Raw genomic sequence first — 19,409 nt, 5'->3', positions numbered from 1 at the left:
ACGCATCATTTATATTGGTCTCCAGAGCAGGATCAAACAGCTGCAAGCATCTCTCACACAAGAAACGACACACTTCAAAAAGCAAGGTTGCACTTCGAATCCCAGTGGAACTCGAAAGCTTTTCGCAGCAACTCACAATGATTTTCTACCATTTCAGCGTATCGTGGAATGAATTTAGTGTAATAGCCTGTGATTCCAGGAAAGGAATGTAACATTGCCTTGTCAATCGGCGCAGGCACATTCTGAATGGCATCAATGTTGCTCTGCATTGGTCATACGCCCTTATCACTCGCAATATGATCAAGGAATGGAAGTTCGCTCACACTGAAAATGCACTTTTGATTTACCTTCAGCCCGTTGTCACAGAGTGATGCAAAACTTACCTAAGGTTTGTGTTATGTTCGTCAAGTGAGCTGCCAAAAACGATGATGTCATCAATGTAGCAAAATTATAGTCATGATTTTTTGAAAAGCTGTGGGTGCTGAAGCAAGGCCGAAACATGCACGTTGGAATCTGCACAGTCTTGGATCCGTAATAAGCGCTGTTAAATCTCGGTTTTCTGGGTTCGACGAAACTTAGTGGTACGCTGCAGCCAAATCTAATCTCAAAAAAGTATTTTGCACTATGCAGCTTATTCAGGGGCTCTTCTGTGTGCGGCAGTGGGAACTTCTCAATGACAACTGCTTTGTTGGGCTCACGTACATCATTGCATAAGCGTATTGACTTGTCCTTTTTCCACACAACGACAAGCGGCAATGCCCATTCAGAGTTGTCAGTTTTCTCAGTGATACCCTTGCGTTCAAGATGCTTCAGTTCCTCTGACACCTGGTCCTTTACTGCTCATGCCATTCATCGCAATTTCGCAACAGCTGAAGTTGTGCCTTCATGAACTCGCACCTTGTGAATGAAGTTCTTAGCTAGACTGACCTTCCCATCGAACGAATGTGCGAATTCGGTGTGTGATTCATTGGGAATGCCTTGAGGTGCGCATGAAGGTGCCATGCAGTTGACGAACTTGCCATCGATTTGCAGATGCAGGGCGACAATGCAGTTCAACCCCAGGATGTCCGTCCTACAGGCCCGACATGGAAGACCATGTTTGCTTGGCAGTCGTGGAATACAACGGGAGTGATGAAACATCCCTGCACAGCGATGCGATTGCATGAAAAATTAAAGAGAGTGGCTACAGATGGTTGCTGCAAAGTCGAAAGCTTCAGCTTCTTGTATGTAGTTGCAGGCAAAATTGAGACCGTGGAGCCGGTGTCATGCAGTTTAAAGTGCTACATAGTTCCGACACACGCGAGGTGTGTACTTAATATGACAGCATTTATTCCTTCCACTTGGGAGCGCATATCTAGCGACATAAAAGGGGTGAAGGGGCGAAGATAGCAAACAAAACAAGCCTGCGCCACCAGTGCTTGCAGAGCAGTTCGATAGGGACTGACATCACTTTACATCTCTCTTCCCTTAAAACTAAAGTTCCTGTACTGGCTTTCGTTGACAAGTAGAGTGCTACAGGAGTTGAGGTGGTGTGTCCGGTACGGCCGTGGCAGCGTTGCTAGCTGTGGCTTCCAAGTGAACTTCGGGATCAGCTGCTGCAATGCCCCTCTGTTCGGCGGACGACATCGGCTACTTGATGGTTGCTGGGAGTGCCTGCTTTTGATGCTTGCTTCTCAAGTTCTTAATCTGAGCCAAGCATTGGTGTCAAACATTCCTGCTTCCATAACTGGTCAACATGTTGTCTTACTAGTCAGGCCGGCGTTTATACTCTAACCATCCGAGACCCTGCAGTAGACTCTACGTTTCCTGGTGCTTATCCTGCTTCCGTTCAAGACGCTTTAGTTCCTCTGACACCTGATCCTTTACTGCTAATAGCTTCTGGCAGTTTGTTTGGCAGTCCGAGTATGACCGCACTAGCCGTAACAACCTTTTTTTAAGACTAAAAAGAGAAGGATTAGCCTTACTCCACCTTTCTGAGGCAGGTTGTTTCAAAGTTTCTCTCTCTATGCGACCAATGCGACCCATTTTTAAAGGGACACTAAAGAGAAATAATGAATCGGTTTAGACTGATAAATTGTGCTCTGAAAACTCTAATGCCGTTAATTTCGCCATCATAAGTTTATTAATAGAGGAGAAAATGAAGTTCAAAGTTTCATTTTTAAATTTCGCGCCGAAATCTCCCCGCCTGACGTCACAGATTTCAAAGTGTATTTATCGTATTTTGGCGCCGTTCGCTCAACAAAATTACCCCAAACTTGGTAATTTAAGTCTATGGCCCACTCAGAGGACAATGTACTTCACTTTTTCCGATTAGGAACTAAGTACTTCCTTGTAGGCGCCATCAAAACATGTAATGTCACGGTGAATGGTGGGAGAACTTCAAGGTGGCGTCGCCACCCACATTTTGTTTTTGCGTGTTTTCGCACTTACTCAGTGTCTTCTCGCAACAAGCATGGTGTTTTTAGTATCGTGAAAAAGTACTTTACTCATATGAGACAAATAGTTTTGCTCTTTAGTGTCCCTTTAAGGATGTTCCTTCAAATTAGGCTTGCATCAGCTTTGCCAAACTTTATCGCTACCTCAAATGACGAGCCTCGTTATGGTGTCAGTAGCTTTCTGTGAGAAGTCGTTTCCGCTTTTCACTTTGTCAACGCGAGATGGAGTTTGTGTAATGACGAAGGGAGCTCAAGTGGTGCTGCGGCCACTTGGCTCCTAAAGTAAGAAATCAGAGCACGCAACTCTCGCAATGCTAGGGCTGCTGAACTTTCTTTGTCTTTCGGGAATAAAGACCGTTACATTTGGAATATCTTTCTAATGTCACTTGTAAACGTTTGACGAGAGATTTGATTGAAAGTATTTTTACTGTGCCACTGTATGTTTCTGTGTTTAGTGGAAGCCCGGGAGAAGACGCCCTGAAGAGAGCTAAAAGAATGGGCATACCAACCGGAGTTAAAGTGCTCTTTTTTAACCTACACACTGACATGCTGCCACTTAAAAAGTGGGGAGAACAAAGGGGTGACAATTTACAGTGGGAATTGAATAGCTTACACGAAAACCAGAGTCGGTAGAGCATGCCTTTATCAATCACTGGGAGGCATTTCTGTCCTGGGTTGTTCAACAAAAAACACCAAACAGATTTTCTGCTTGCGCCACATGGAATTCGGTTCTCAGCCGTAGAACCAGAACATTTAAAGTACGGGTTCTTTCTTCTTGGCTTGCACAGCATATGGTGAAGCTGCATAGCAGTTAGGAATTGTGATGTAGATGCTCAATCCATCCATATTTACATTGAACATATGTGTCATCTGCATGAGGTATTTGCAAGATTGTGCTATGACCATGAGCTGCTTGAAGTTATGGATGATCTGTGTCATCTGGAGCCATTTTAAGCATGTCATGTACAGGAGATACCTTTCTGGAAGCACTGAGCTTGAAGCTTATTAGTTGTGTAGCCTAGTGGTTAGGATACTGACCTTCAGAATGGGGGGGAGGGGAGGCAGACTTCAATCCTAAGCACCAAAGTGGAAATTTATTTTGTTTTATTCATATTTCATTAAGTGAAAATCATCTAACGCGGCAGAGGGATGGACAGTTTTTTCCTTGAGTCAGCATAGAAATGTTTTAGCATTCAATAGTAATATGTGAAATGGCTATAAGGACGAAGATATTCTTACAATTATTTCTAGCGCTGTAGAGGCTGATGTGGCAAGCTAGAGAGGTATTTGCCTAAACATCTTCCAGGATGCGTTATTATTACATTAACTGTCCCAAAGCAAACTACATAAACAAGTATATAGTAGGTTTGACTTATTTGAGCGCCCATTGATTGCAATTACAAAAGATAAATTTGGGTTACAGTGTGAGAAAAACCTAAAAATACGTACCAGGTGATTTTACGTCTGAAAATACTTATTCTAATTGCTACAAGTACCTGTTTTGTTGTGTATGTGTCACTAACTTATCTTTTCATGCACTTGCAGGTTTTTGGACGGCTGCTCTCTGGAGACGAAACCATCGGGCACGCGCCAAGACCAAGTCATTGTAGCGAAAGAGATCATGTAAGAGGGCTTTCATTTCTTTTCTCGGCAATAATCTTTAGTGTTATCACTCGCAGCAACACAAGTCGATTTATTTCAGGATGACATCGCTGCAGAGCCAGTACGTGAAGCAGCACTGGGTCTGGCTTGGGAGCTGGGACAAACTGTAGGAGCATCACCAGAGCCAGCGTGTGAGCCGGGCCATGTAACAGATAAATCTTTTCAAGTGCAACTGCTAATTCGCCATGAAGCATCACAAGCAAATGAAGAGAAAATTCTGTCAACAAGTGCGACGCAAACAGAGCCTCAAGCTGTTTCTTCAGGTATGTCTCTGCATTCACTGTAAAATTGAAATGAAAAAAAACTCAGAATTTCGTCGCAAGGACAAAGCAGTGAGTGTAGCAACAAATCAGAATGTTATATAAAATAAGGCTAGCAGTTCGCTTCCTTGGATTCCAGTCTGGTGTCACTCCAGGAAACACAGTCGTAAGGGAATGTGGCCTCTCGAGCGAACTATGTGAATTTCGTGCTGTCAGTTGTTTCAATGCAAAGTATGAGAATGCAGAACGTATGAATGGTACTGAAGTAGGAGGTGTCTACTGACCTCTGTCGAGATTACGCGCGCAACTCAACCCGCCTCCCTCCCGTAGCCCTCTTTCATGTGCCTTCTCGTGACGGAGATGGCCGGCGCATTTAATCTCTGCTTGAGCAATGACACTCGGTAGCCCTATCACACTTCCACTGCTTTAACAAGGCCTGTTGCTGGTCTAGTTTTTGTTGCACTTGTCCGTTTAGCAAGACAGTTTGCTGGCCTAGTTTTGGTCTCATTGGTCCACTGTTTGCACTGTGTTCAGTGTTAAGCTTCTATATTAACCAAAAGGGACTTGTGCCCATCTTTGCAATGCATTGGTTTAGGCTGGACTAAAGCTCCTTGATCTAGGAAAGTAACGACACTCTCCTCCGCGCGTGCGTTTCCTTCTCGATTCTCCTCGCCCGCCGCCGGCGCGCGCTCCGCACGGCACCATTTTTAGCCGCCGTAGAAATCAATGGAGGCGCGTGATGTCGGGCCACTTTCGCGCCTTGGTGCTGTAGAAAACTTTGAAAAAATGGTGATAACAAGATCGAGAACACTGAAATGAACGTATATTATAATATTAGTTTCTTCCGAAAGCCATGTAAATGGGGCATGCTAATTTAAAAGGAGCTTTATTCAGCGTTCCATCATGCAGACGTTTTTTCTGCCACATGATAGCATTTACATTTACATCTGATATAGTTTAGCTTGCGTCATGTCTGCGTGTGTCTGGATCTTGAAATGACTTCGTGGATACCGTATTTATTCGAATATAGGTCGACCTTTTTTTCCCAAAAATGTTGCCCATAATCAGCTATCGACCTATATTCGTGACCAAAGAATCTCTACCTATATTCGCGATCAAAGCGACCAATAGCACCGCACCTATGGCGTTCAACTGCCGCGCCTGCTGTTCTTCAAGCAGTTCCTGCTACATACGCACATTATATACCATAAAATCTGGTATAAAAACCATACCCGTCCGCCTTTTCCGACTAAGTAACTAAGAAAAAAAAGTTATTTGTGCAATAGCTGCACACCGCCTTTTCAAAGCCCCCGCGAAATGCAGCCGCTCCGCCATGTTTGCGCTGGAACCCGTGATTTCCCTAGGTAGGCCGTGAAGTCCCTAGCCCCCTAGCCGTGCTGCCTGCCGACGCGCAGCCGCACTGGCACTGGCCTAAGGCCTCACTCTTTGTTTGTTGTTTGATCTGGCGTGACGGTTCGCATTTGCAAATGCGCGGTTGGACGGTGTCACGTCGGTAGAGCTACACAGCTGACTTCAAGCGTCAAGTGATACTTTTTGCCGAGAATTCCAGCAGTTGTGCCGCTCAGCGTGAGTTCGACGTAAAAGTTGATTAGGGGTTGGCGGAAGCAGCGGGACCGACTATTCGCGTGCAATGGATAGCGTCGTGCTTTTCGCGGCCCAGCAACTGGCAGGCATGACGCTCTTGAAAAATAACTCAGGCTCCGGGCGTCAAGGAGGCCCTGCAGAAGGCCAACAGACCTGGTCGTCATACCGCTAGGTATGACGTCCCGGCTACATTAAGGACCGGGTGGCGAAGAGTTACAAAGAGTGGCTTGAAGGAGGATGCTGCAATGACACTGACGGGACGCCGCGAGAATGGCTTCCCTCAATGAAGTTGCGACGTGGGTGAAGGACGCGCGGAAAGACTTGCCAGCGGAAATTATCGTGACTGGCTTTAAAAAGTGCTGCATTTCCAACGCAATCGATGGCAGCGAAGTCGACGTCATTTCGGATGCCGAGGATGCCTGCGAAGAATCCGACAACCTTCCTTGCACATCTGACGAACATGACACTCCCGGCAGTGACTAGGGCGCTAAGTTAATTGTAAATAAAGGTGTGCTTTGTTTCAATTTTCCTGTTTCTAAAAAAAAACATGGGTCGACCTATTTTCGAATATTTTTTTTTTATTTCTCGTAGAGCGCTATAAGTAGGGGTCGACCTATATTCGTGCCCGACCTATTTTCGAATAAATACGGTAATACCTTGTCCATCCATGTGTTATCTGACGTCAAAGTAGACTTGCGCGGTGGTCTCCAAACTGAACAAGACGCTTGCGCAGTGTCAGTACGATCAAGCGGCGCCAACAACAACTCATCTACCGCAATAACAGAATTAAGCGCCGGAGAAATATTTTTCAGAATAGTATTTTGGCATTCGTGTCAAAGAAACTAACACTCGGTTTACCTGTGAGAGGAGACATTCCGTACGAATGTCAAAACACATCGATGCGATGATTTTGGCTCGTGTTACATGAACAGAAAGAAGCTCTCCAAAAAACCGCAGAAGGGTCATTTTAAAGCATTTGCTATCAGAGCGAGAATTTTCGTCCTCTGCCTCGAAGCCGATAACGACAGCAAGCGAGCGCGATCAGTAGAACACCCCCTGCATGTCGTCTCCGCGAGAAAACCAAATTATAATCGTCTCCCAGTTATGCGTTCGTGGCATCCAAATTCAAAAGCAAACTGATGAACTGAAAAAAAAGCAATGTTAAGCTGGCGCTGCTCATCTACAATACCGCTGTCAGAATGTTATTTTTTTGTGCGTTGTGCTTGTGTGTTTCTTTTGTTCTTGCGACTGATCGCATTTGTGTCACGATTGTTATGTGTGAATTCCCCTCCCCCCCCCCCCCCCTCCCAAAAATACCCTCATTTGGGATCCAGCGCCAGTAAGTGTCATCTCTATTCGTCCATTTGTTTGTTTTTTACACCAAACATTCACAATAAACGCAATCTAGCAATCACGACACGCGCGATCGAGAAGCTGTATTATCGCGCGTAGTTGTTCGCAGCGGAAAGCAGATCCTACAGTTGTGCACTTTACACTGCATAACAGTTGCCGACGTGCGAGGTGATGGACTCTCAGCTGAATATTCAGCATATTGAGGACAACCCCATTTTTAAGCAACGTGCAAATAGCTGAGGGAAAAAAGACGTTGATGAGCAGGCCGGAACGATATTTAAAAAGAAGCATTCGGCGATGCCTTGATACGAGCAATAGGACGGCGCCTTACCTCGCAAACAGTGCCGTTCTTTGTCGGAAAAAAGTTTCTTTAGCCAATGTTTTGCAGCCACTGCTTCTTGCGCAAGCCATCACACTTACCTTGGGGAATCGTAAAAAGTGCATAACCGTTTGCACTCTCGTTGTTGCAGTTATAGGCGAGACAGCACGGCATAGCACCCACACAAAGCACAGAAAACAAAGCACGCACAACATTCGCTACGTGGAGCCCCGGCGTAAAATGGCGCGAGCGAAAAAGAAAAATATCAGCAAAATGAAAGATCCACGCGTCTCCAAGGGCAACGGCGAAGGAGACCAATCGTCGGCGCGGAAAAGCGGCGGAGAACGGGAGGACGCGAAAGGGGCGAGGAGGGAGAGAGGAGGACGCGCGCGTGACGGAGAGTACAATGAATGGCGGTACTTTCCCAAGATCAAGGGGCTTTAGGCTGGACAAGTGGTGCTCCATACTTTTGTATTTGCAAGTCTGTTCAACAGTGCAAATGCTCATGAAAGTGTAGCTGAAAGAAAATATTTTGTAGATAAGTTAACCCGAGATTTGGTAGTGGCATTTTTCTTTTATGCTGCCATATGTGAACAATGAACCCACCAAAAGTTTATGGTGGAAATCATGTGTTATTTCATTGCGTATTCTGCCCTGTAAACATCTGTGTTGGTGTTCTGCTGTTGTGCATAGAAATCGGCGAAATCTGCAAATTAATGTGGACAAAGGATTCACACCACCCCTTGAAATCCTTGAAAATCCTGAATTTGATAACATTGATTCAAGGTCCCTTGAGACTCCTTGTATATCAGCTAGCTCAGTAAAATCCCTGAAAATCTTGTAGGTTTTGTTTAAAACCTGGGGTATACATAAGTCGCACTGATATTCAGGGCACTTTTACTGCGTAATGATGATGAAAACAAGTTCTGGTTAATAAAGTGCAATATATCGGCATGTTTCGGTTCAAACTCTGACAATGCCTGCATTGTCTAGCAACTAATGTTGACTGTAAGTCCAATCCAATTTAATGCAAGCCATATATGGTCGCACTATCGGCCTCCTGCACACCATTTGTCAAGTGAAGTTTGTTTGTGTTCGCGTTGTATGCCGTGCATGCATTTCGACTTTGACAAGATGGCAGTTTGAAAGTGCAAGTTTCAGTCCGCATTGCCGGAACATATATATGGACTGTCGTCACTCGGTGAAGCTGGAAAGAAGCAGCCCTTATCGAGTGACGTGCACGGCATGTCAGAAGACAGTTGACATTGCATTAATCAAAGAGTCTGCCTTCAAGAGCCATCAGAAAGGTGCGAAGCACCGATCCCAAGCTGTGGCAGGTATGAGGGCTGCGCTTCCGTTGCAAGATTTATGCAAGTGGTAACTCTGACATTGAAAATGACTTTTCAGCGTGCCAATTTGGCAACTTCCTCTTGGGTTTCAACCCTTGACGAAGTCTGCGGAAAGCACGACTGCATGATTGAAGGCAAGATCTTATGGACAATGAAAGTTGTGTATTCACACTACTTCTACAGCTCCAATGAATCAGCTTCCCATCTGTTTGAGAAGACCTTTCCGGATTGCAATATTGCGAATCTTCATTTCATTTTGTGGGTTGACCGATGCGGTGCAAGCTGTCTATGTGCGGTGCAGTTATGAGCCTTCACTTTGGTAATATGTTGCGCAAGGATTCCATTCAAAAATGTAATTTCTATTTTCGAAACATAATGGGCTTACTGTTGTAGGAATTCACGGAAGCTGATACCACCGTGATGAATTTACAGCTCGTTTTACGGTTCGATCGATCCCGCACATGCAATATGTGCAGTGGTTCAATACAAATGGTTAACATCTGAGGGCGCGCATTTTTCAGCATGAAACTTATTTGGAGCCATCAGTGTAACTCAATCCTCACTCTGTGTTGCTGTGATTACTTTTACCACCGCGATTACCGATATACCACTTTTTACTGAGAGCGTGCGAATACTTGAATAGTGAGTGCACGAATCATTCGAATCGTGAATGGTATATCTAGTATTTGATTGTCAGGATATTCGTTGTAGAGACCTGCGTAGTCATATGTCGTGTGCACCATAGATACCCTGATGCTCGGGGTCGCCTAGTGAGTGTTTCACTTCTTTTCGGTGCAAAAGTAGCGCTGAGCACGACGTAGACGGGCTGCCCTGGCTGAGGTGGCGGACTTTATCACGTGTTGTGTGTTCCCACATGTTATAAACTTGGAATATCCCTTATGTATTCTGATGAAAAACAGGAAACTAAACTTAAGGAGATCTAGACGACAAGGTCTCGGCAGCTTCCTGAATTTCAAATAAATGTTCAGGCTCTGTGAACAGGTTGGTTGTTCTCATTCCAACTGAGAAGGTACAAATTTAGTTATCACTTTTTAACACCGGAGCTTACGAGCGCGGGAGCTTGGTTGAGTTTGTATGGAATGATGGAATAACTTCACAGAGCCGAAAAAACAAGGACAGACTAAAAGAACAGACAACACGAGCGCTGACTTGCAACTGAATTTATTACGAAAAAAAAGAGAGGAAAAGAAAACCACACTAGATGGCGCACATGTGCGCACACTTGCGCAGACAGCTCACAAAACACCCACAAATAACAACAACAAGGTCACTGTGGTATGAAACCAGATTTCTGCAATAAATTAAATTCGCTATCCAGCAGACACAGTGAAGGTTGAACCTGTGCTACCTGAGACTTCTGTCATTTTCAGACACAATGAAAAACTAACACGGGAAATTGTAGAAGCCTTTCTAATAAAAAACGAAAGGCGAGGCATGTGTCAGCCAACCTTCACTGAGTCTGCTAAATAGCAAATATAATCTGTTGCAGAAATCTGGCGTCATACCAAAGTGGCTTTGTTGTTATTTGTGGGTGTTTTGTGAGACGTGTGCACCATCTAATGTGGTTTTCTTTCCCACTGTTTCTTTTGTGTAATAAATTCCTGTTTAAGTCAGTGCTCATATGTTCTCTGCTCTTTTCGTCTGTCCTCGTTTTTTTTGGCGCTCTGAATTTATTCCAACAGTTAAAGCGGTTGAAGCTCGCCGTAATTTGTCTGTCAGAAACAGAAATGATGATAATCATGAACCTGCATACACTCTCTACGTCCTCTTCTGCTTCGCTCCCAGAACACGTGCGCCGATTTCTCCAGTGTGTCTTATAATAGGCTTCCCAAGCAACGCTTAGCGGCGCTGCTGCTCTTGACAGGCAGCGCCATCTCTGGCAGAAAAAGAGAAACTGGGGCGTGATCAGCGAGCGCTTTCCCTTCTCGCCACCGCGTTGCCGCTCGCTTCCGTGCACGTGCAGAGCTCTCGCGGTGCACTTGCGGCGTCTCACAATGTACCGCGTGCAGTGCGGCTTCAAAAGGATCTTCAAGCTTGACTGGCACTTCCGCAAAGCGAAGTTGATAAAATGAGGAAAGCTCGTCAATCACGTTAACGGTGAAGAGCAGACGATCGACGACAACCACGCCCGACTCAAAGCGAAATGCATTTCCCAAGTCGCGATTACACCGTGTAGGACGTATACCTCGAGGTAAGTCTCATTCTGTCACGTTAAAGATGAATAATGGTCCACATGGCACTCCGAAATGAAGCCGTACACGCTATCGATGTTCTGCGGCGTGGACTACGAATCATATGATTGTTGTTTTGATATGGCATGCTTACAGTAGCAGCCGTGTACTTTCGTGAACAAACGTTTGCGGCGTGCGAAAAAAAGATTATACGGCCATGGCACTGCTTCCTGAGAAGGTTAGAGTCAAGTCCTCCGTGCCGCTGGAGAATCAACCGCCGATTAAGACGCGAGGCAGCTAGCTGAGCTTCAACACTGTGAAGCAAGATGAACTGCTCGCCTCGTTTTTTCGGCTCTCGCGTCATGCTTGCAGTCTCCTTTTATGATACCGACTTGACAGACGTATAAAACCTGTTGCGTGAACGCGGCTAGAAAATCGCACAAAGTCAGAAGGTGGTTAATTCAAGGTTGCAATTGCAAAGCATGTATGAAGTGCCAGTTATATTTAGCGGCTTAAATATATATCACCCAATAAAGTGACAAAAACAAAGCAAACCTGCAGAACGATGTCAAAGCTTGCTGAAAATGCACAGACGTCCGTTCGGCGTGATAAAGCAGCCTTCCCGACGCGTGAAATGCAGGCGCCGAACTTCTGACAATGTGCGGAGTTCAGTTGAATTCAACCAACCGCGCAACGCTAACGGTATAACGCGAATGTGAACGTTCAACAACGACGGGTAGGTCTCACGAGCACGGGGAATCAAAACACAAAGTTGCTTCACCTACAACCGTAACTGGACTTTAACAATGCGAGAAGACAGCGAGTAATCATTACTGTAGTCGCTGCGTGCATGCGCCCCGTTACTTACCGATTCAGGTAGTCGGAACGAACGAAAGCGATGAACTCAGACAGCCAAAATAGAAGGCGAGACAGCGCTGTCAGCTATCCACGCTTGCCGCCTTTATTTCTCGTGCGACACGCCCGGGAACCGATACAGTTTAACACGTGAATCGTGTGCCTTGTCTGCACTGTTGTGGCTGGCCACTAAACCGCAATACTTCGGACCACGCTTGCGCATCCGCGGGGTCGCTTCTGCCATCGTGGAAATGCGCAGCTTCGCACAGCAAGCCTCTCGGTTCAACGTGCCGAGCTGACGGCCCCACGGTTACCCGCACCGAGCGAAGAACGCGAGCGCACGTGCGCTACCGCTACCGTGAAAGGGGCTGAGTCGGCCGCGCGACGGTTCAGTGTTGTCCGACAGAGCCGCAGCGCGGCTGGCGCGGCGCTGTCGTCGCGCCGCAAACTTGAGCTTGGGTTCCCTATAGCCCTGATGATTGAGAGAACAAGTACAGAGAGAGAGACAGAAAGAGATTTGAAGAAAGACGGTGAGAAATCCGTGGCAAAAAAAAATTCTTCACTAGGCGGGATTCGAACCTGCGTATCCCCGATCTGAAGGCGAGCGTCCAAACCACTCGGCTATCCACGCCAGACTTGTACACGTTACAGTAAATAAGTAGTCGATTACAATTACAACTACTTTCTTTAAAATGTAATTGATTACAGTGGTCAATTACAGCCCCTAAGAAGTAACTGAGTAATTACAGAAATGTAATCAGTTACCTTTGTGTTACATTCCTTCAAAATTTTATTCCCGTAACACAATAACACAAGTTTACTCAAACTGCAACGAACTACTGTGGCTTGCATGGTAGAGAGAAGGCTGGAGGCTTGCGTGAAGGCTGGGAGGCTTATTGTGACTTCTGTGATAGAGTTACGCTTTGTTAACTTTCAGCAAGAGTTGTTTTTCAGTGTTGTAATCCCTGATTCTTCCATGTTTCCTCGTTAAGGGGTCAGCTACTACACTGAACACTCTCTGAATGCATGCGCTGGGTAAGAACACCTTGCACACCAGCTCGTAGTTGTGCAGTGCTTCGATGCTGATGTCCATGTCCTCTACGAAGCATTTCGCTTCACTGTTGCTGGCGCTCGGGTAAGGTGTTGCAAGTAAGCCAAGGAAAAGGTAAAAAAATAGGCTCTGTACAGACCCCCCCCCCTCCCCCCCCCCCCGACTGACTGACAGGGCAAGGGGTCCCTACAGAGTGGTTGCATATTTTTCGGGATGAGAACTGCACTCCAAGACTGGTTACAACTTGACCTTGGAAAAAAAAAGTAATTGATTATTGGTAATCAGTTACAAGAGAATGTAATTGAATTACCCATATTGTTACAGTTTCAAAAAAGTAATTGATTATATTACAAAATTACAACATGAAATTGATTACAAGTAATCAATTACTTGTAACGCATTGCATACAGCTCTGATCCAGGCACGCAGGCAGAGCATAGCTTAGCCTCGTATAGTATAGTGTAGCAAGGGGTGGGAAAGGGAAGTGAGCGTGTGGAGGAGAGACGTGTTGGTGAGGAGGAGGGAAAGAAGGAGGGGAGAGAGTAAAGGACAGCATAGAAAGAGAAAGAAGTGCAGAAAGAGAAAGAAATTGAGTGAGAGATAGAGAAACAAAGACAGGGAAGAATGATAGAAAGAACAAGAAAGAGAAATAGAGAGAGAGAAATAAATAAATAGAAATAAACAGAGAAAAAAAGACAGAAGAAACAAAGAGAAGAAGAAAGAAGGAAAATTTGCACAGCTGCACAAAACAGCAAAAGCCAGGACTACATAGGTGCCAATTAGCTCTGCTGTCTTTTTAGCATTGTGCCTCCAGTGCAAGCTACACTATTTTTTTTTTGTATTTAGAGGCGCAGCAGTATTGCTTAAGAGCATGCCAGTATTACTTAGAATGGTGAGTTTAAGTGTTCAAAATCTATTAGAAGTCTTTAGCAGTGTGCATGTAGTTACTCCACAGTGCTCCGAAATGCATATTTAGGTGCTCCAAACTGCTCCAAAATTAACATTTTGCTGCTTCAAAAATTGCTTCAAATCTCACTTAGTGAGTGGCACCACTGGAAGCACTACACTGAAGCAGTAAGCAGCCAGAGGCAAACCTTGCCGGAATGCACAGCTTATGAAATCTTCAGTGCTTTTCTAGGGGAGCAGCTTGCACTTGCAAAACTGAACTTTTCTCTAAACGTTGCCATGGTTGTGCAGCCTTTCCTGACTGTTCTTTCAAGTGATTATCCCAAGACATTATTTTTTGGAAAAAGAGTTTGAATGTGCTTTGAGGAGCCTTCTCTAAAGGTTCTTGAGGTCCTAAGTAATGACCGACACCATGAGTATCACGAAGCTGCTGGGAATTTTTGTTGGTGCTGCCATTTACACAGAACTTCACTAAGCGGGTGTTGACGTGCGGCTCAGAAAAGTTTAAAGAGTACAAGACTGAGTGCCAAGGGTGTCTTTGAATTTAGGTGCCATTTACAGAAGTTCTTTGTGAACATTATCCTGAAATTCATGGAGACAAGTCTTATTAGGTGTGCTCTTGTTAGAGGGTTCTCGTGTTCCGAATCACAGAGATGTCTAAAACAGATATGTGCCTTAGGAAGCCGAGTTATTTTTAACTGTTTAATTGACAATGAACTCTCTAAGCACAAGTGAGATATTGTGTTCGCACCACTCATTCATTTCTGCCTAAAGAAACGGCATGAACTAGAAAACTATTAAATAGACTGGGAATGCCTTGACATTCTTTTTGTGCACCTGTTGAAGCATTTCCCTTCATTCTAGGATGTTATGGGAAGTGCTGAAATTCCTACTCGTGCTTAGCCTTGGACATTGCAGGCTTCAGTAAAAAGGGGTTTCACCGTAAGGAAGCAAGCAGGTCACGATTACAAATATGGCGGAGCTTTTGTATATTATGTCTCTACGTTTCATGTGCATGTCTGTGAAAACCCACTTTGGGCTGCTTAACATTCCATTGTCGAAAGAACTGAAGGCATCAGTGCTCCATACAAGGCATAGGTATACCGTGTACAGTAGACTCTCAGTAAAAGGAAACCTTTTAAATGGAACTGCCGCTTAAAGAGAACAACTGACTCTAATTAATGATTGGTTTCGTACATGAATTTCGCACCCCTCTTCATCTCTCAGCAAATGGAACTCCTGTTCAATGGAACACATTTTTCTGGTCCTTTTAGGTTCCATTTAATGACAGTCTACTGTACATATTATGGACAAACAGAAGAAGCAAACAATAGCACAGCAGGTAACTTTGAAAAAAAAAAAGAACTTGAGCTAGAACTAAAGAGGATGCAATACGAGGAAGCTCCAGCAAACTCTGAAGTGCTTACAGGAGCTAGCAGATCGCTATTTGGAAAACGCCAGGGCCAAAAATGACGACTTCATTTTGTCAAGGCCAACAGTTTTCGTCGAACATGCTAAGGAAAAGAGGCGGAGATAGCTGCTGTGAAGGAGAGATTAAATCGAATATTGGGGTTCCGTTCCCAAGTCATGCGAGGAAATAAAAGTTTGCTTACACTCGTTGAATTTGTTGCGGACGATTGCGGCCGCGCGGCAACAAGCAGGAGGACAAAGAGAAGAAAGAAGGACGTAGACACGAGCAGTGAAATAAAGGAGATAGAATGCTTGGTCTAGGGCTCGGGTATTAATTACGCGACATTCTTTCTGGTGCCGAAAACCCCCCGGTCATCACCCTTCCAAGACTTCCAGCTTCCATGGCATCGTTGGAGCGGCTCCGCAAGAACCGTGGCAACGTTAGGGCCAGCGTCACACGAACAATTACGCTCCTGACCGACGAACTTCAGGCCACGGCTCCTGATGCCGCTCAAGTTGATTCGCACGTTACATACCTGACTCAGAAGAACGTCGAGCTCGGCAACCTCAACAAGCAAATCCTCGACGCCACGGACGATGACGCTTATGACGAAGAGCTCGAGGCCGCGGAAGACTACGACCGGAAGGTGTCCTATGCCGTGTCTCGAGCGCGCTTCTTCCTGCGCGAACACGCCAAACAGCGACGACAACGAGGACTTCAAGGCCCGAGGCTACGTTACCGAACCCCGACGTCGCTGGGGCCGGCAGCTCAGCGCATACCGAGGTCACTGACGCTGCACCTCGTGTAACAGAGGGGACACCCGGCCCAGCAACCGTGCCGCGTCATCGCACAGTGGTCCTGCCGAAACTTCAGATACCTACATTTTCCGGCGCACTTCGCGACTGGCAGACCTTCTGGGACCACTTCAGTGCCACGATCCACTGTAATGAAGACCTTCTGCCGATTGAGAAATTTAAGTACCTCCTCTCGTATTTGGCGCCGCGAAGAGAGCCATCGAAGGCATTAGACTCACGGAGGACAATTATGCGATCGCCATCAGGACCTTGACGGAGCGATTTGGTCGACGCGACTTGCTCATCAACGAGCACATCGACCACCTGCTTGCCTTACCACCAGTCAAGTCTTCGGCAGATGTCGACAAACTTCGCCTACTCTACGACAAGGTACAATTTCGCGTCTCGGCACTGACCGGTTTGGGCGTCTCACCCGACCAGTACAACGTGGTCCTCAACCGCGTCCTAATGAGGTGCCTGCCTGACGACCTCGCGATCCTCTACCGGCAGAAGTCCAAAGAAGCCGCGCAGGATACGTCCGGTATAGCGACCCCCGAAGAAAGAGCTCATCAGGATGCAGAAATGCTAAGCTTCCTGCGCATACAAATTGAGGTTCGAGAGGAAGGCAGGCCAGGACCAACACCGTCTGCTTTCTCGCGGTTACTGCCCGAAGAAGATGTCGAACCTCCGTCAGCACCGATGGGACATTTGCCTACAGCGTCCGCACTTGCTGCCGAATCTGTTCCAGTTACGGAAGAGGTGTGCCCCTTATGCAGCAGTTGTCAGCACACCATCGTGGACTGCAACGTTCAACTCTCAGCTGAGGAAAAACGGGCTCGGTTGCGCACTGCTCGTTGCTGCTACCGTTGCGGCTTGCAAAACCACATGGCGCGTTCTTGCCGACGTGCGCGCAGCATCATCTGTAGTAAGTGCAACCGACGGCATCTCACTATCCTCTGTGAATTGTTCACGCCGGCAGCCCCAACTCGTGCAAACGCAACGACAGTGAACCAAGACGAGCCTCGCATCGCCGGGCGACGCACGAACACGCCGTCAGTGACGTTGGCCCCAAGCACCCTGAGTGGAATCAACGCCGTTCTTCTCCAAACAGGACGAGTCTGGATCGAGTGCGGGTCCCAAAAGCGTCTCGTGCGCATTCTCCTTGACAGTGGTAGCCAGCGCACATTCATCCGAGCGGATGTCTCAAAGGACCTCAGATGCCCGGTTATCGGAACCGAAGAACTTTCCATGGTGATGTTCGGCCACTCGAAGCCCCGCGAAGTAATGCGCAGTCGACGGGTAGCTTTGACTTTACGAGGCCAACATAGGGACATAGCAGTAACTGTGGAGGCCTTGGAGGTCCCCGAAGTGTGTGCAGTTACAAGCCCGCCGCTCAGCACTGATATTTTGCAGCTTTTGTGCGACAAGAACTATGATGCCGCAGACAACTTTCATCCCGACACATGGCACCCACAGGAAGTAAGCGTATTACTTGGTTCCGACGTCTACTGTAATGTCGCGACTGGAAAGGTTGATCATTTAACCAGCAACCTGACGGCCGTGGAAACCAAGTTCGGCTGGACCGTTCAGGGCACCACGGAACGCGAAAGAAGTTCAGCATTTCCGCGGTGCGACCGCGGCGGCCCACCGTCACAACGCCGGCATTTCTTCAGAGGCTGCGCCCTTCAGACGGCAAGACCACCAAGATATCCTCGCGTTCTTCAAGGAGGAAGCGGTGGTGGTTTCAACAGAGCTCGGGGTCCTCGCAGAGGCTTCGGAGCCCAGCCGCCCTTCTACGGCAACAACGACACGTCTTCGCGGGACTACGACCACACGCAGTACGGCGATTGCCGAGACGCCGCCGTCGATGGACCTCATTCTCTGCCGGATCGTACTCAACAGGGCAGACCTCAGTGGAGACAGCGTGGCCGGTCGGTCACACCGCTGACGCAACCGGGCGCCTGGAAAGAGAACTGGAGGATGCGCACGTCTCAAGGCGCACGCGATTCTAACGACCGCAGAGGCTGGTGGGAGTCGCGAAGTTTCTACTCCAGGTCTGGCTCAAGCGACAGCGAGACCGATCGAGGAAGAAGACACCCTACGGGAGATTCGGGCAGGGAGACGATGATGGCGACGTCGTCCAGCAGGGCGCGTTCACGGAACGTCGCAGCAGAGAATTCGCACCGCGTCGCCGTCAGAATCGCTAGCGAGTCCAGGGAGCTGACGCGTGGCGCCAAGCGGCAACGCGAATCGCATCGCAAGCGAGATTGGAGTGTCCGCGCGAAGAAGACTGCCGCTCAAAGAGACCAGGGGACCAGCAGCCACTGGGAGCTCGTTCCCATCACGACCAGACGAATGAGGTTTCGGTTAAGACCAGCGTTCGCAGTCACGGATAGTGTGGAACCCACTGCTGTCATCACCTCGAAGGCTACAACTCTTGGAGCGCAAGCTAAGGGGCAAAAGATGGACGCTGCACGCAGGTCTAAATGCCCAAGACACACCATAAAACGACCCGTTCAAAAGTTATACATTCTGGAGGCAAGTCAGCGAGATTCAACTGCTTCGTGATCGCCTTGGCCCCTTGGGAGTATGTTGCGGACGATTGCGGCCGGGCGGCAACAAGCAGGAGGACAAAGAGAAGAAAGAAGGACGTAGACATGAGCAGTGGAATAAAGGAGATAGAATGCTTGGTCTAGGGCTCGGGTATTAATTACGTGACATTCTTTCTGGTGCCCGCTGCTGTCGTCACCTCGAAGGCTACAACTCTTGGAGCGCAAGCTAAGGGGCAAAAGATGGACGCTGCACGCAGGTCTAAATGCCCAAGGCACACCATAAAACGACCCGTTCAAAAGTTATACATTCTGGAGGCAAGTCAGCGAGATTCAACTGCTTCGTGATCGCCTTGGCCCCTTGGGAGTATGTTGCTGACGATTGCGGCCGCGCGGCAACAAGCAGGAGGACAAAGAGAAGAAAGAAGGACGTAGACACGAGCAGTGGAATAAAGGAGATAGAATGCTTGGTCTAGGGCTCGGGTATTAATTATGCGACAGAATTTTGGCTTTGTACATCCTTGAAATTCTTGAAATGTTGTTCAATTTTCAGCCAAATATTCTGTACGAATCCTGGTTAAACTGACTTTATTTTCTCATTGCACTGTCATTAACTGAGAAAGAATATTTTTCTTAAATGGCATTGTACTATATTGCATCATGAAATG

The 19,409-nt window shown here is 47.0% G+C and overlaps 2 protein-coding genes across 9 annotated transcripts in view; one reads left to right on the top strand and one right to left on the bottom strand.

Moving 5' to 3' along the window:
- Window positions 1-19,409, bottom strand: part of LOC119390677 (gastrula zinc finger protein XlCGF57.1) — a 963,551-nt gene that overhangs the window by 310,169 nt on the left and 633,973 nt on the right. The gene's annotated exons all lie outside the window — the stretch shown is intronic.
- LOC119390678 (gastrula zinc finger protein XlCGF57.1-like) overlaps window positions 1-19,409 on the top strand; it is a 37,254-nt gene that overhangs the window by 7,892 nt on the left and 9,953 nt on the right. Inside the window, exons 2-3 of the mRNA XM_049415140.1 lie at window positions 3,981-4,058; window positions 4,138-4,360. Of these exons, the coding sequence (XP_049271097.1) occupies window positions 3,981-4,058; window positions 4,138-4,360 (301 nt within the window). The remainder of the gene's footprint in view (window positions 1-3,980; window positions 4,059-4,137; window positions 4,361-19,409) is intronic.

This window comes from Rhipicephalus sanguineus, chromosome 4 (assembly GCF_013339695.2).
Source record: "Rhipicephalus sanguineus isolate Rsan-2018 chromosome 4, BIME_Rsan_1.4, whole genome shotgun sequence".
In the NCBI taxonomy this organism is placed as follows: Eukaryota; Metazoa; Arthropoda; class Arachnida; order Ixodida; family Ixodidae; genus Rhipicephalus; species Rhipicephalus sanguineus.
The sequence above is the reverse complement of the archived record's forward strand: the minus strand, read 5'-3'. Positions and strand labels throughout refer to the sequence as shown.